The sequence below is a fragment of the Notechis scutatus genome, chromosome 4, assembly GCF_049901735.1.
Source record: "Notechis scutatus isolate UNSWTSFEM ecotype Mainland chromosome 4, rNotScu1.2, whole genome shotgun sequence".
Lineage (NCBI taxonomy): Eukaryota > Metazoa > Chordata > Lepidosauria > Squamata > Elapidae > Notechis > Notechis scutatus.
In genome coordinates, this window is record NC_142012.1 from 126,260,374 (window position 1) to 126,275,296 (window position 14,923).

At 37.7% G+C, this 14,923-nt stretch overlaps 2 protein-coding genes across 3 annotated transcripts in view; one reads left to right on the forward strand and one right to left on the reverse strand.

The window, feature by feature from the left end:
- On the reverse strand, positions 1-2,020 carry SFT2D3 (SFT2 domain containing 3). Its single transcript, XM_026682913.2, has one exon. The coding sequence runs from the start codon at positions 2,018-2,020 to the stop codon at positions 1,382-1,384; it is 639 nt and encodes a 212-aa protein (XP_026538698.1). The 3' UTR covers positions 1-1,381.
- A 187-nt stretch (positions 2,021-2,207) lies between these two features.
- LIMS2 (LIM zinc finger domain containing 2) overlaps positions 2,208-14,923 on the forward strand; it is a 28,951-nt gene continuing 16,235 nt past the window's right edge. Inside the window, exons 1-2 of one of the 2 annotated variants that reach the window (XM_087964800.1) lie at positions 2,208-2,342; positions 7,268-7,503. In XM_087964800.1, the coding sequence (XP_087820926.1) occupies positions 7,493-7,503 (11 nt within the window). In that variant the 5' untranslated portion in view covers positions 2,208-2,342; positions 7,268-7,492. Of the gene's footprint in view, positions 2,343-7,267; positions 7,504-10,785; positions 10,935-14,923 lie in introns of those variants that run through there. The other variant, XM_087964801.1, reaches the window with a different exon arrangement.

The window sequence follows — 14,923 nt, forward strand, 5'->3', positions numbered from 1 at the left end:
TTGTTCTTACACTTTTAATACAGGACAATTGAAGTAAAATAATTTGTAGATTCCTCTCAGTCCATTTCTCCTGCTAAGTGAGTATTCACTTCCGTCAGGAAAAAACAATCACTTGCCCTAATTTATATTGGGCAAATATTTCAGATAGCCAGATCCAGACCCAGTTGAATCGTAAGAGGGGCTGGTTGGAAAGCAATAGAATGAAGTCTTGTACAGCGCAGCCTTTTCCTGCTGATGTTGCACTGGCTGCTCAGTGGGAACGCTCTCCTGTTTAACTGGGCAACCCTTTCCCATCATGCCGACAAATTGGGAACCTGGAGCAAAGGTTTGGTGATCTTTCAAGTTCACAGGGACCAAGATGATTTGTACTTCTAACTAGTCCATCAGCTCACCTCTGACCATCAGTCTAGAACTCTTGAAAGATGTAAAGAGGGAAGAACTATGTGAGAGAAACAAGAAACACAGCAACGTAAAATGAGAGACAGCAAGAGACAGTTGACACTAGTGGGGTTTTTTCCCTTCAAACTGGCTCTTCAGAAATATATTTACCATTCCATTGTTGGAATGCACAAAAGGAGTATAGAATAAAGGAAGTGGGAATGATCAACAAGGCAAAAACTCTTGAGAAATAGGATTCCAGAACATGTACAGAAAATATGTTCATGCGTATGGCTTTACATGCTAATTTCACCATACAGATAATATTCTAAAGGAGCACATCTTTAACGAACAATATGCCTAACCTCATCTAACCCAGGTCTGTTCTGCAGTTCAGGACAAAATGGCCAATAAGGCAGTACCACTGACTGGAGTGGAGAAGTTGCACAGCAGTTCAAAGGCTAAGAGCAGCTGGACAAATCCCAGTCCAATAACGCCATCAATTAAATTATTGACAGCATCCTAATCACACCCACCCCAAAATTGTGTCAGAAGAAGGAAAACACTTCAATAACGAATAGGTAAAGGAAATGTTCAGCTGCCTCTCTTATAGCCCAAGAGTGAGAGAAATCATGAGGCTGTACATTTTAAAAATGGTTAATGGGGTAGTTTGTGCAATGGTAGGAGGAACACACAGACTACAAAACCTTTGGCTCCTTCTACCTGCCAACGTAGGTAATTCAGTTTTAAGTCACATCTTTTGTTTTACTACTTTAATACTTCTCAGCAAGCAAACAGCCACAGTGAGGGAACTGCATTATCTCCCGGTCTTTTGTCTCCTGGAATTCACCAAGTAGTCGCAGAAGAAACTTTCTGTTCAAGGAGTGATGGGATTCAGGCTGCATATCCTGCTCTGCGCATTACTTTGAAAAGTGGCCCCGGTTGCCTCCTCAAGGAACAGTCTTCCCAAGCCCGGGAGCTGGACTGCAGACGGCAGATTAACTCACACTGGAAGAGCTTTAGAAACACTTCGTCGCACGAAGCTACCCAGGAAGCTGCCGACATAGCGCAACCCGGCAGAACCGCCAGGCAACGAGGAAAACAAGTAGGCGCCTCCGGCTCCCAGCTGAACTACAGCAGCCAGTACCGTGAGCAGCGTACTTCGGAGCCCGAGAGCAGCGTACAGAGTTCCGCCCACGGAGGCCAAATACAGGAGAGCCAGGCCGCGCCGGTCAGGATCGCCCAGGAAACGACTCGGGCCCCGCAAGAAACCAGCGGCTCCCAACGCAAAGGCCGAGCCCAAGGACCAGAGCAGCGCGAACTTCCGAAGCAGCAGGAGCGAGCCATAAAGCGCGGCGAGGCCGAAACAGAGAGCAGCCAGCAGAAGACACAGGGCACTTCCCACTAGTCTCTGCCAACGGGACATCCCTGTCGGTAGCCACGGATCCGGCTCCGGCTCGGCCGCCCCCGACCACGTTTCTGTCGCAGGGAAAGGGTTCATGCGCCGCAGCCAGACGCCCAAGCCCGAGTCGGTTTCTTCTGCCTCGTCCTGAGGAGGGGTCTGAGGAACTGACAAAACCGTCGAGCCGCCGCCCTTGGACTGAGCTAAATATTCTTGCAGTTGCCGGTTCAGGTCTGCCATTTTGGCGAGGAGTCTCTCGGCCCGGTGCTTCTGTACCGGTGGGACGCAGCCGCCTTAACAAAGCGGCACCGCTAAGCAGACGGTCGACCGCCTTGGTTTGGTCTCTTTTAAAAAAAAAAAAAAAAAAAACAGGCACCAACTTCAAACACGTGATCCTCATTCAGGCAACTGCGTGCGTGCGTGCGTGCAATACAAAAGATGGGCGGAGGAGGAGCTTACGCAGGTAGCCCGGGCCTCGCGACTCTCCCACCTCGCCTGAACGAGAACATTTTCTGGACGCCCTTTGGACGGGCAACTTCGTCTCACCCTTTCGGCTTCAAAGGTATTAACTGCGCATTCGCAAAAGGCAGGAGATACGGGGGCGGTCCTACAGTCACGGGCAAAGACGCGATTCCACTATCGGTTGGCAATTGTTAGCGAAAGGACAGAACTTGGAACTGTAGCAGTGATAATGCTCAGAAACTGTTGTGCTCCTTGTTGAGGATGTCAACATTATGGCCCTAGAGTAGGAGTTCTTTATTTTCATTTTGATCAATACTTAATTTCTAAGTAAGAGGACAAAAAGACCCGAAAGATCAAGTTAGAGACAAACGGTCATGGGGAAAAAAATCTGTGTGGTCACTAGGAATTGAAAATGACTTGTTGGCATATAATCTGTAATCAAAGAGACAAAAATTGGTGATCATTACCCATTATTAGTACATTTGTGGTGACTATACTTTCTCTGGTGCATCAACATTCAAAATAAACTATTAGCAATTAAGCAGATCTTCCACCTGTAACTTAAAGCATTATCCCAAAACCTTTCACCATGTTTGCTGCTGATTGCACCTACATTTTTGGGAAAGAAGTCCAAGTGAATGCAAAAAACAAATTTCCACTGAAATTGCACTTCATGGTCTTGTATATCTTAAGTTTGTCAACCAGCTGGATCTAGTTTGGTGCTCTGTAGTTGTCAAAAAAAATTCTCAATATCCTTGAATCCTTTTTCCAGGTGATTTTCTCTGGATTCACTAACAAATCTTTGAACCACTTGTCATTGATGGCGTATCTGATCTGTGGACCAACAAAAATGCTTTCCTTAATCTTGGCATCAGTTATTCTTGAAAAATCTGTCCCAAATAAAGAAAACCTTTATCTTGTTCATCATTTTCACAAAAATTTTCAGAGTTTTATATAAGGTATGTGAAACAAACACAAAAATATTTTTGGGGGTCAACAAGTGGTGCATGTACCAAATTTTTCTGTGCTGAAAACAAATTCTTTGAGAATAGTCATTTCTTTTTAATGTAATGTAATTCTCTTCCATGACTGTCCCATATGCATAAGTAACAACAGTGCTTGATATATCTGAGCTGTATTTCAAGCAGCAAAGCTTGAAACATTCAGCACAACAAGTACAACTGGAATATTTTTGAGTTCTCAATATTCCAGTTGTACTTGGTGTACTGAATGTTTCATGTATGCAGAATAGCCAACAAGTACTGAAGGGTCTACATTGCCTTTTTTTAAAAATATATATATAAACGGTATGAGATAGGTTAAATTACAGGTTATTTTCATGATTAGCAGACAGAAATCTATAAGACATGCCCAAAAGTGTTCAGAAAGCAAAATCCAGTGGAATAAGGTTATTATTGCAGTGACTTAGATATTGTAAGTGCAGCAATAAACACACCTGCACTGCTTTGGTCCACCCCAGGCTCATTTACAACATACTCCAGTTCCAGATATCTAGCTTCATAATATATTGATGATAGATATACCAAGCCATGTACTCTTGGCAATGTACTCTTAGGTCCAGGCTCTTGACAATGTTCTACCTCATGTTTTCAAATTCCCCAAGCTCATCCCTGAAAAAGAGATCAAAATTTGTAGGATCCCTCAATCCTATGTGCTGGAGATACATTCGTTACAGCTTTACTGGTAATGAAAATTATTTTTGTGGTTTAAATTTCATAATTGTATTAATACTTAATACATTAATGAGTGTTGTGAACAATATTATTGCACTAACTTTATCTTCTTAATTTTTTTGTCATATTCTGACAAAATAGAATGCATGTATAAATCATTTTCTTTGTTTTATCTTGATATGATCAAGATCGACCCTATTGAGGGAGTATCACTGAAGATGGTTGATGGGCCAATAGCAGATTTCCCTCCCCCCTCCCCTGTACATTCTGTGCCCTATCTCCCCACCTTTTAGTTGTAACATGTATTTTTATTGGGCTTATAGATGTATATTTTTATGGTTTTATTGCTTTTAATGTTGTAAATCGCATGAGCCACTGCCTAAGTGACCTTGCAAACAAATGTAATAAATGTATTCTGTAATAGTGCTGTTGGGACATAATGAACTAAAGTGAGAACCACTAAACTAAAAGCATAATAGCTCTATTGTTGTATAGGTAGTCCTCGACTTACAACCACAATAGCCCAAAATTTATGTTGCCAAGTAAGACATTTGTTAAGTGAGTTTTCCCCCGTTTTACAACTTTTCTTGCCACAGTTAAGTGAATTATTGCAGTTGTTGAGTTAGTCGCACAATTGTTAACTGAATCTGGCTTCACCATTGACTTTGTCAAAAGGTCGCAAAAAGAGGTCGTGTGACCCCAGGGCACTGCAAATATGAGTCAGCTGCCAAGCATCTGAATTTTGATCATGTAACCATGGGGATACTGCTACGGTCGTAAGTGTGAAAAATGGTCATAAGTCACTTTTTTCAGTGCCATTGTAACTTTAAACAGTTACTAAACAAACTGTTGTAACTCGAGGACTACCTGTACTTGCCCAAAGTCACATTTTTTGAGATGGGCAGCTTTACAAATTTGTAGTGGGATATTAAGAATATTCCTAAAAAGTGGACTTCCGGTTTGAAGGGCTTCGGCGATAGACAGGAATCCGTGATCGTGCGCGGTTTCTGCCTGGGCTCGCCGCTGGAGCGCCCCGAGCCGGCTGGTTTCGGGGCTAAGCCACCCCGTAGAGGTGGTGAAGAGGGGGGAGACCGGCAGCAGGGTCGAGGGGAGCCACATCTCTCCTCCTCAGCTGGCCATTACTCCCTTTCCTGAAGGCGGTAGGAGCGGGGGTCAGAAATGGCCACCTCAAAGAAGAACTAAACCGGAAAAGAACGTGCAGGAGGAAGATAAGAAATGAAAGTTTTGGCTGACCGGGCTAAGTTGAAAAAGCAACAACTAAGGTACCCTGGAATTTAAATTTTACAAGAAATAACATCGCTCCCAAAGAAGAGTCGGAAACAGCGAAAGAAAGTGAAAAGGGAAAGCTTAAATTTTTTCTTCTTCTCTCTCCTCCCTTATATTGACAATTAAGAATAAGAAATTGGAAAAATCCGCTTTGGCATTAATAGGCAATTAAGCTGAAAATATAACTAAATGCCAAAGGGACAATAAAGATTTCTGGACATTAAAAACGCTTTCTTCTATAAGCAGGAAGGGAGAGAAAAAGAATAAGGGCAGGATCTGGGAGAGGGAGGAAACTGCCTGGACTTTAAAAGAATCTAAAGTAAAATATCAATAAGACTTCTAAAAGATACATTTTAACTGAAACTTTGCAACTAAATAGTAACCCCAGGAAGAGAAAGTGGGAAAAAAAAGAAAGAGCAAAAAGAAACAGCTTGTGTGTATTTGGATTACTTGGTGACTTTTGGATTTTTGGTTATTATATTTGAATGACTACAATCAATCGGGTGGTTGTTTAAAAATTTCTACACTGGCATCACTTTTGGATGAATTGAAAATGGAACTTAAAAAGTACAAAGAAGAAGCACAAGAAGGGAAGGGTTCTTTTGGCTTCGTTTTTCAATTCTTAGAAATGGAGATTTGGAACTATGAGAAACAACAAGAAAAGACTGCAAAACAAGAAGACTGGGACAAAGAAGAAGCCATCTTTAACGAACAAGTAACTCTATGTGGGGAAGAAAAAGGAAAGGGGGGGGGAAGAGGATGGAGAATTTAAGACTTAAAAAAACAACCAAAGAAAAGAAAAATAATTCGAAAAATAAGTATAATACTGGAAAGCAACAGAAAAGGGGAATACAGAAGAGAGAAATAGAGGTAGAGAGACAAAGGGGTAAAAAGGGGAGAGAGAAGAAGAGAGGGAAGAAGGAAAGGAAAAGAAGTTACAAAGGTCCGGAGCAAGATATAAAGAAACAGGACCTATTTAGAGATAATGGGTGAAAATCTAATTGAAAGGGGGATTCTGTAAAGGTACATGAGATTGTGTTGTTATATTTGTAATAGAAATAACTTTAGAAAATTGGAAACAACATATGATGAGAATGAGGGATAGAATGGTTAGTGTAATTTAGTGAAATGTTTGTGAATAAAGTAAATGAAATAAAATAAATGAGAAAATTGAATTAGGAAGGAATGGGAACATTTTAATTAGTCAATGTTTTATAAAATATAAGTGAAGGGGGGGAAATTGACTGGAAGGTTTATAATTGTTCCCATAGAAGTATGATATCTAATTGAAAAGTAACATGAAAAATGTTAAGACTTTAATGAATATTAATATTAATGATAGAATTGAATTGGAATGGAATGTTGTTTTAATTATATACATTTATAATTTTTTCTTTCTTTTTTGTTCAAGAATACTGTGTGTAGTTTAAGAATGTACCAAGCAGAATCCGAATGGAAGCTATGTATTATATTGAGTGTTATAACTTTAGGGGAAAGATATAAAGGCGTCATACTCCAATCAGTAACTACAGGAGAAATTTTGTTTAATGAGAAAAGATAATAGACAATTGAAACAGGACAGACAAAAAATATAAATATAATGATTTGAATTGAGATGAAATAAAATAAAATTGAAGAAATTAAAAGAGGGGAGAAGCCAAGTAGAAAATGTAAAATAGTAATAAGATATGGAATAGAATATAAAAATGAGCATGAACCTGAATTTGCATCTGTACGAAGAAATGTAACCCGGGATTATGCTGCTTTCAAAAAAGATGTTTTAATTGTATTTCTTTTCTTTTTGTGAAAACTCAAATAAAATTTACAAAAAAAAAAAAAAAAAGAATATTCCTATAGGCACAGAATGAGGCGCACCCTGGTTTTAAATCCTACAAGCTTTTTAAAGTATCTCCGGAGTAAGAGCAAGCAAGCCATAACCTATTGTAGCTGCGGTTTGCTTTCCACCGCCCGGCACTATGAAGTCCCACTGCAGAAGACCGCCGCCCTCGCTATTTCATTATTTATTATTTCATTCCCTTTCTAGGAAAAATATGTGCCTGGCCGAGGGGCGGGAGGAAGATCAGGCCGCCTGTCCTGACCTAGAGGGGCGGCCCGCCACGGCAGCCAGCACCGGGCGGAGGACAAGAGCAGTCGGGCTGCGGGGCTGCTACAGTCGGGAGCGGGGTGCTCTAGCGCGCTGCCCGTCTCTCTCCCCGCGACCCCTGCACCGAAGCTCGCTGGCCAAGAGCGCTTTGGACCCACAGCCGCCATGACGGGCAGGTAAGAGGAGAAACACAGCGAAGTCCACCGCAGTCGCCTGGAACTTGCCTGGACGGGTGATGACTAAACGCCGAAACAGCTTCGGCTCCTTCTTTCACGGGACCGTGACCGCTGTCCCGGGTGACTCATTAGCTGGCAGGACTCCCCCTTCGTGGGATTTAGAAAGGAATTGTCTGGTTTGGCAATCGCGACCTTTCGGGGTGGGGGGTGTTTGTGAAACATGACTGCTAGCTGGAGAGCAAGCTTCTTTGCCCGTTAACCTTTGTACTACCACATATTTACTAGGAAGATGAAGTTTCCCTCTTCTGGCTGAAACATTTCTCATTTCTCTTATATGTGATACGATCATTTATTTTTTGCTTTAAGAGGCCTTGCAGATATTGAAAACCAAATGCTTGTTGTCAACAGTAGATGGCAGCTCCTGACTTTGGCTGTTGGCAAAAAGGAAAGCGGGTATCAATCCTGATATGTACTTAGATGGGAGATCATAGGGAAATCCAGTTTTTCAATCCCAGAATTAAAAAAAATTGCTGAAAAAAGGCAATTCATTGCTGCTGTATTCCCTGTATTTAAGCAAGTGGAATGTAAAATACACTTGCTGCTTGGTATTGGTTTTCTCTTAAACAATATTTATGCATTTCTTTTAGCTAATAAACTATTATATAATTGTATAGCAAACAGGCTATAGGGAAGGTGAAAGTTTTTATCCTGTTGTTTGACTCTTCAGAGACCTGTTTAAATCTTACACTTTATTATTTGGCTCTCTGGACCTTTAAAATTATAGATGTTTTTCACCAGATATTGAATTGATTGTATGTTATTGCATATTTGTGCTAATTTACTATCTATAAAATAATTTCAAACAAAATACAATCGGGTAGAATGAATGCTGTGCAAGTATATATTAGAAAGAGCAAAGCATTTAATGGAAAAACCAGTAAAATACAGAATTGTTCAAATAGATTTTCTAAGAAAAAAACATGTAAAGGACATTATAAGATTCTGGTCAGATTTCGGACTGATTTTTTAGTCTGCCTTTATTTGGAGCAACTGCTGTAAAGAGGTTCCAAGTTGCATAAAAATACATAATTGGGAGAGCAGTTACTAAGAACATGCATACAGGTTAAATAAAAATAGGTTATACAATATTTCTAGCTAACATTATTACTATTCCTTGAAATGGGATGCTCTTGAAGTCCCCATAATAAATCACGAGTCAAACTCCCCTTACTTCTTTCATGGATTTTCCCCCCCAAACATTTATAGATCATTTCCTTTTTATCAAATGGTCCGCAGCACTGTTTCTAATTCCTTCTCCAATACCTTGTTTCTCTTGCAAATGTTGAAGGCTAAACCCTTTCACTTTTCAAGGTGGCAGCTGGAAGGATCTCTTGTGCTGTGCTAAGATAGTTTCCTTTCTTTTGTTTGAGATAAAGACATGCATCCTGAGGAAATCTGCTGTTTGTGTGACATGCACCTGAAATTTGGAGTTTCATGAAGGCAATTATATTTGCTCTTACTGTTATATTATTTGCTTACTATTCTGTTATTTATTATTGTTATTGGAAAAATAAGAATTCTGCATTTTTGTTTTGTTTTGCATAAATACATCAATCCTATCAAAAGATATAAACAATGAGGAAATAGCAAGAATAAATCACAAGAGTCTGAAAAGACTATATTAAGCCAATGGTGGACTCTTAGCCTATTTATCTACTCACATTTGCATGCTTTCAAACTGCTAGGTGGCAGGAGCTGGGACAAGTAATGGGAGTTCATCCCATTGGGTCTGGAATCTGGGCTTTCAGCTTTGCAGCTGACAAGCTCAGTGTCTTTAACTGCTGAGCTATCATGTCCCTACAAGCAAATAAATAAACGCCTATTATTATAAAATTTTCATTGTTACTGATTTAGTATTTCTACATCTATTCCGATATAAATTATCACATCTTTTGAAACTATTGCTGCCAAAACAATTATGAACCCACAATTAATGTATTACGACAGTAGGGGAAACTAGCAGAGAAGTAGCATAGATGAGTCATTACAAGCCCATAAAAATAATAGAATCTTGCAAATCAAATTGTTCTTACTGGGGGAAACTTGACATTTTCCCTACTTGGATGAATCTTAATCATTTAATAGATGACTGATGAGATTTAAGAGATAAAGACCTGACTTAAGACATGTTATCATGTATGATAATAGCAAATTAGATAATAAATACTCATAGCTTACCCAAGATCTTTCATTTCTATGAAAGAAATGTCTGTGAAAATAATTAGTCCAGAAACTGGAGAATTTATAAGGCTGAATCTTTGGCAACAATTGCTAAGTTATTAGTAATACTGCTAAGGTTATTAGTAATACTGCTACCAACAATCTTAATAAAATCAATAATTATATTTTGGGAGGTTGTTAAAATAACTTTTTGTGTGCTTGCATATTACAGTTAGATATCTTACCTTACTCCAATTTGTTTCTGTTATAATTTTTATATATACAGAATAAGGAAAAATAATTAAAATATGATAACACAAGTTAACAGAACAATCGATAAAAGAGAGAAGGACAAGGAGGACTGGATCACCAAAACAATTTAAGCTTCAGAGTTATGACTTCAATTTGTGTAACATGATACTTTTTCCAAAGTGGGTGTAAAGAAAGCAACAACTTGAGTCAGTGACCTTCTGAGTCGAGAATTATGGACTGGGGGCAGGGAGGGTTTAGGAATGTAAAATATGTTTCTTTACTGTGCTTCTTGATATTTTACTGGAATGTGATTTTTGGAGTGAGTTTCAAAGCCACTCTGCTCCGTTCTAGCATTTTTTGTTCCAGTGATATAATTTTTTTTAGATAGGGCATAAAAATGCAAAACTAGTTAAGGAGTGCTGAAATTAAAGATATATTATAATTATTATCATTGTTATTTACTGATGAAATATCTACTACTAAAAATCTCATAGCTATCTTTTCTGAGATGGCTACCCAATTGTATTGTTTATAATTTATTATTACATTCTGTGATTTTTGATGAGGGAATTGAGGAGATTTTGAAATACTGTATTTTAAATTCTCTAAACAAATATAATAATTACGAATCCATAGCATTATTAATGGGATGGATTGAAGAAAGAAGGAAAGCAGGCAAGGAATCTGTATGAGAAGAATGGGCGTCACTTCTTTTAATTAGCAAATACAAGAATACAATTTTTCTGGAAAAAAACCATTTCCTGAACCTTGTGGGTTTCTACTTCAGAGTTGCTATTCGGTTATCCTCATGCAGTTTTCTTCCCAGCGGTAAGAACCATGGCTGGTGTGAGACTTCGGGGACTAACATCTTCCAAACTCTATCAACGCCGACAAGAGCGCCTGAGTGGCATAGTGTCACTATTGAGTGATGAGAAAGAAAGGGCAACTGGGATATTGGGGTAGGTTATTTGGATACCTCCTCAGATTAACAGTTGCTGATATATTTAGAATGTTTGCTCTGACTTACTTTGAAGTGGAAAGTAAGGAAAACCAGGTTGGGATTGCTCCCTTTGCTTGAAGGAAGTGCTGCTTTGACTCTGATAACATCAGTTTTGTATAAAAACAGGAAACCTGCTATGGAAACCTTCATAACTTGAAGTTAAAATAGGGTTAGTGTAACTAGCACTGCATGAATCGACTTAAAAGATACCTCTTACCTTACTTGGCAACAAGAATCAATTTATATTTTTTTCCATCTGAAATAAGTTTACAATATTAATACTTTGTTGAATTTTTGTATTCAGCATGCATGATCATACTGCAAAAGAAACAGGAATTTTAATCCTTTAAACCAGGCAAAATGTCCATATTTTCTGTCTTTAAAATATATGAAAATCTCTCTTATAAAAAATTGGTGACCTTTAAACATTGTTCAGTTTTTAAAATATATATTCTTTATGCATAGTTGACAAACATTTTTCATTTCTTCTTAACGGAGAGTTTGATGCCTAATGAAGCATTTACAATGAATATTTTAATGGTTTTTTTTAACACATGTGAAACCATTAAATGAGGGTGATGGTTATCAAAATGTTAATGATACCTATATTTATTCTTACAATTTTTTAGGGAAAATGGGGTTGTCTTCCAGACAAAGTATAGTTATCAGTTTAAAATCCCAAATACTTTAAATTTGAGTTGTTTGGAACAATTCCTTTCTCTATATGATTCCCAAAATTAAGATAATCAGAGATACCTGATTATCAGCTTACCCAGTGATGGTTTAGGAATAAGCTTTTTCTATCATTGCTCCTGAATTATAGAAAGCAACCCATGTAGGTGTCTATTCCCTTAAGAGGAGTTCAAGGAAACTATAAATCCCTGCTTTCGATCTCTTTTAATGATACTTAATAGTTTTACATTTTTATTTGACTTTTATTTTTTATTATTTTTATCTGTTTACAGTATTTTTCTTTAAATTTGGTTTTGTTTAAATTTTGATGTAACTTTGGTCCAGAGGGATTTGATGGATTGGAACTGTAGTCTAATATGCGTTACACTAGAATATCCTTCAAAGGACTTCATATAACAAAATTTTCTGTCAGTATAACTTTATGGAAATAAATTGTTGGCTGATCTCATTATACAAGGATCAAAAAAACTATGCTTACTATGTATCTGTCTTCTACTTAAACTGTAGAGGAGCTTTCCCTATCTTGGATTCTGGTCATTGATCTCTTGGCATGGTAACCCTGTCATGTATATAGCATAAACAAACCAACTTCCTCCCATCAAAGATCAGCTTGCAGAATTCTGAACCAGCTGCAACCTGTGAAACTTCTTCAAGGCAGCTTCAAGGAAAGCGCAAGTTAAGGTGTATGTGCTAAGTCACTATTGTGAGATTATCCCAATTCTCAAAGGGTCACAACTAGGTTCTCCTTATCTAGTTACATTCAATGTAAGTTAGAGTACTTATATATAGTGATTTTCATTCTCTCAAATATTACCCAGGCTCTAGAACAGGGGTGTCCAACCTTGGCAACTTTAAGACTTGTGCACTTCAACTCCCAGAATTCCTCAGCCAGCTTTGCTGGCTGAGGAATTCTGGGAGTTGAAGTCCACAAGTCTTAAAGTTGCCAAGGTTGGACACCCCTGCTCTAGAATCAGCTTTGAGGTGGTCTGTGATTGTCCTTGCTACAGCTGCTGAAAATCTGAGCCAATCAGTACTTCCTCGAGCTTGAAGAAAGCAATCTTCCCTGTTGTGGGAATCTCTCTAGAACCCAATTTCACCCATACAGAGTGTCTCCACATCATCCCTCTAAACAGTTGGCCTGGTCACTTTTCATATATCTGCTACTGGTATGGATATCGATGAACAGGTTTTATATAGTGCTTTGGCTGGGAAACACTAATAGGGCTGATGTTCTGTGAAATGATATGAAACAGCCTATATTGCAATTTTCAGAGCTCTCCATTTTCTGGGTTTGAACTTGTCTGTATACTAAAGGTTGCAGATCAAGCTGGCTGGAAAAAATTACTTTCTGCCATATGTTACTTGTAGCCTGGAATATATTATTAGCGAGTCAAGTTTGTACAACAGGTTTGTTTTTTAAAGTCAAAGAGTAGAAATTGGACAGCCTCTACAGTTGCTACAAAAGCTGCAAGTAGAATCAAATTACTGGGACCTTAATGTATCTATGAAGAATGAATTTTTATATTTTTTTTTCCAATTGATAAATTTTAAAAATGCTCATTTTGTTGTAATTAATGTTAGATACATTAAATCTATTTCAATATTTTATATATTTGTAAATACTATTATTTACAATTCTAAGGCATTGTGGTGCTCATATTTAATTAATTTTTATTATGTGTCTACCTATATTCCAAGATACTTTGAAATAGAACACTCAGAATACCTATTAATTAACTGGCATTTTCATTTTTATAGAGTTAGCTTATGGCTTTCTTTAACTTCAATAGAAGAGAATATATGTGTCTCAGGGTTAGAGCTCTTGGTATTCTTCGAGCTTAGCTATTTACTTATCGATATTTAATTACCCAATTAGATAATATCAGTGTACGATTTGCTCCCTGTTTCTATCCCATAGGTTGCCCTGCCAGTTGTGGTGGGGATGTAATTTTCTCTTTGACTTGAATATTGTTTTCTGCCTGATTATTTATCTGGTACCGATCTCTGCTGATATGAATATTGACTGCTGGAGGGTTATAGTCTTTTTATTTGTTCTTTACATTTTTGTTTCTTTTGAAAGGTGTGAAAATGTGGTTTATCTCTCTGTGTCTATTGATGGCTGATTTATCTGAATACCAAACTTCCAGGAATTCCCTAGCATTTTAGCATTTGGCTTAGTCTAAGATGCTAATAGTTTTCCAGTTGAAATTATGATTGAGTCCACATGTTGTGAAATTAAGGAGATTTAATTATCATGTCTTCTAAAAGCTAGTTTGTGGGTGTGCTCTGCTAGTCTTCTACCATGCTATCCTTGCATTGTATGTTGTAGATGACTCCTGTTTTTTTTCTTCTTGAACTACGGGGTCATTTTGGTTTGCTTAAGATATTTTGGAAGGCTTTCATTGATTTGTATGCTACTGTGATGCCATGTGGTATAGCAGTCTGTTTATTGTTTGTGCAAAGTTTTTGATGTTTGGGAGTGCAGCGGGTTGTGTGATTTGATACTTTTTGATAAAGTTCTGTGGGTATCCATTTTGTTGGAAAATGTTTATCTCCTATATTAAGTTTCGTAACTTTTAATGTAAGTTATGAAAGCTTGCTGCCGTTCTAATCAAAGAAGTCTTTTACAATTTGACATTTTTAGCACTTTGCAAGTAGGTGGCTATGTGGGATGGATGAGAAAATCCAGAAATGTTGTAAGTGTTTGTAAGGTCAGAAGTAACAAAAGGCTCTGACAAGATGCAGATCATGGTTTTTTTTTTTCCCTCATGGAAATTCAAACTTCTGTTGTTGTAATCCATTAGCATTTAGAACACTTTCATTCATGACCTTCTACAAATGTTTCCAGGAAGTCTTCAGGAGCTGAACATAGCCTGAAAAAGCTTTACCATGACCTATGGTGCTTTTTAAAGATAGTTTAAAGGGCATCCCTAATAGTTACTACCACTTTATGTAGTTTTCTGTGACTTTTTGATAAAACACAATTTAAATAATGATGTATTTATTATTAGTATAAATAATATTCTGTAGATGCCAATAAATAAGAGGCAATCAAATAGCTCATTTTCATTTGAGAGATAGAATATATAGTTCTTTAGATATAACTAAGCTGGATTGCTTTATAATACAAGAGTTTATGTGTTTATTAAAAGTCCAATTATGAGTTTAATGATAATCCCCATTAAGTATGCATAGGATTGCATCCTTAGAGTCAGATAAACTGTTAATTGAAATATATAATCACTAGCCTAGTGC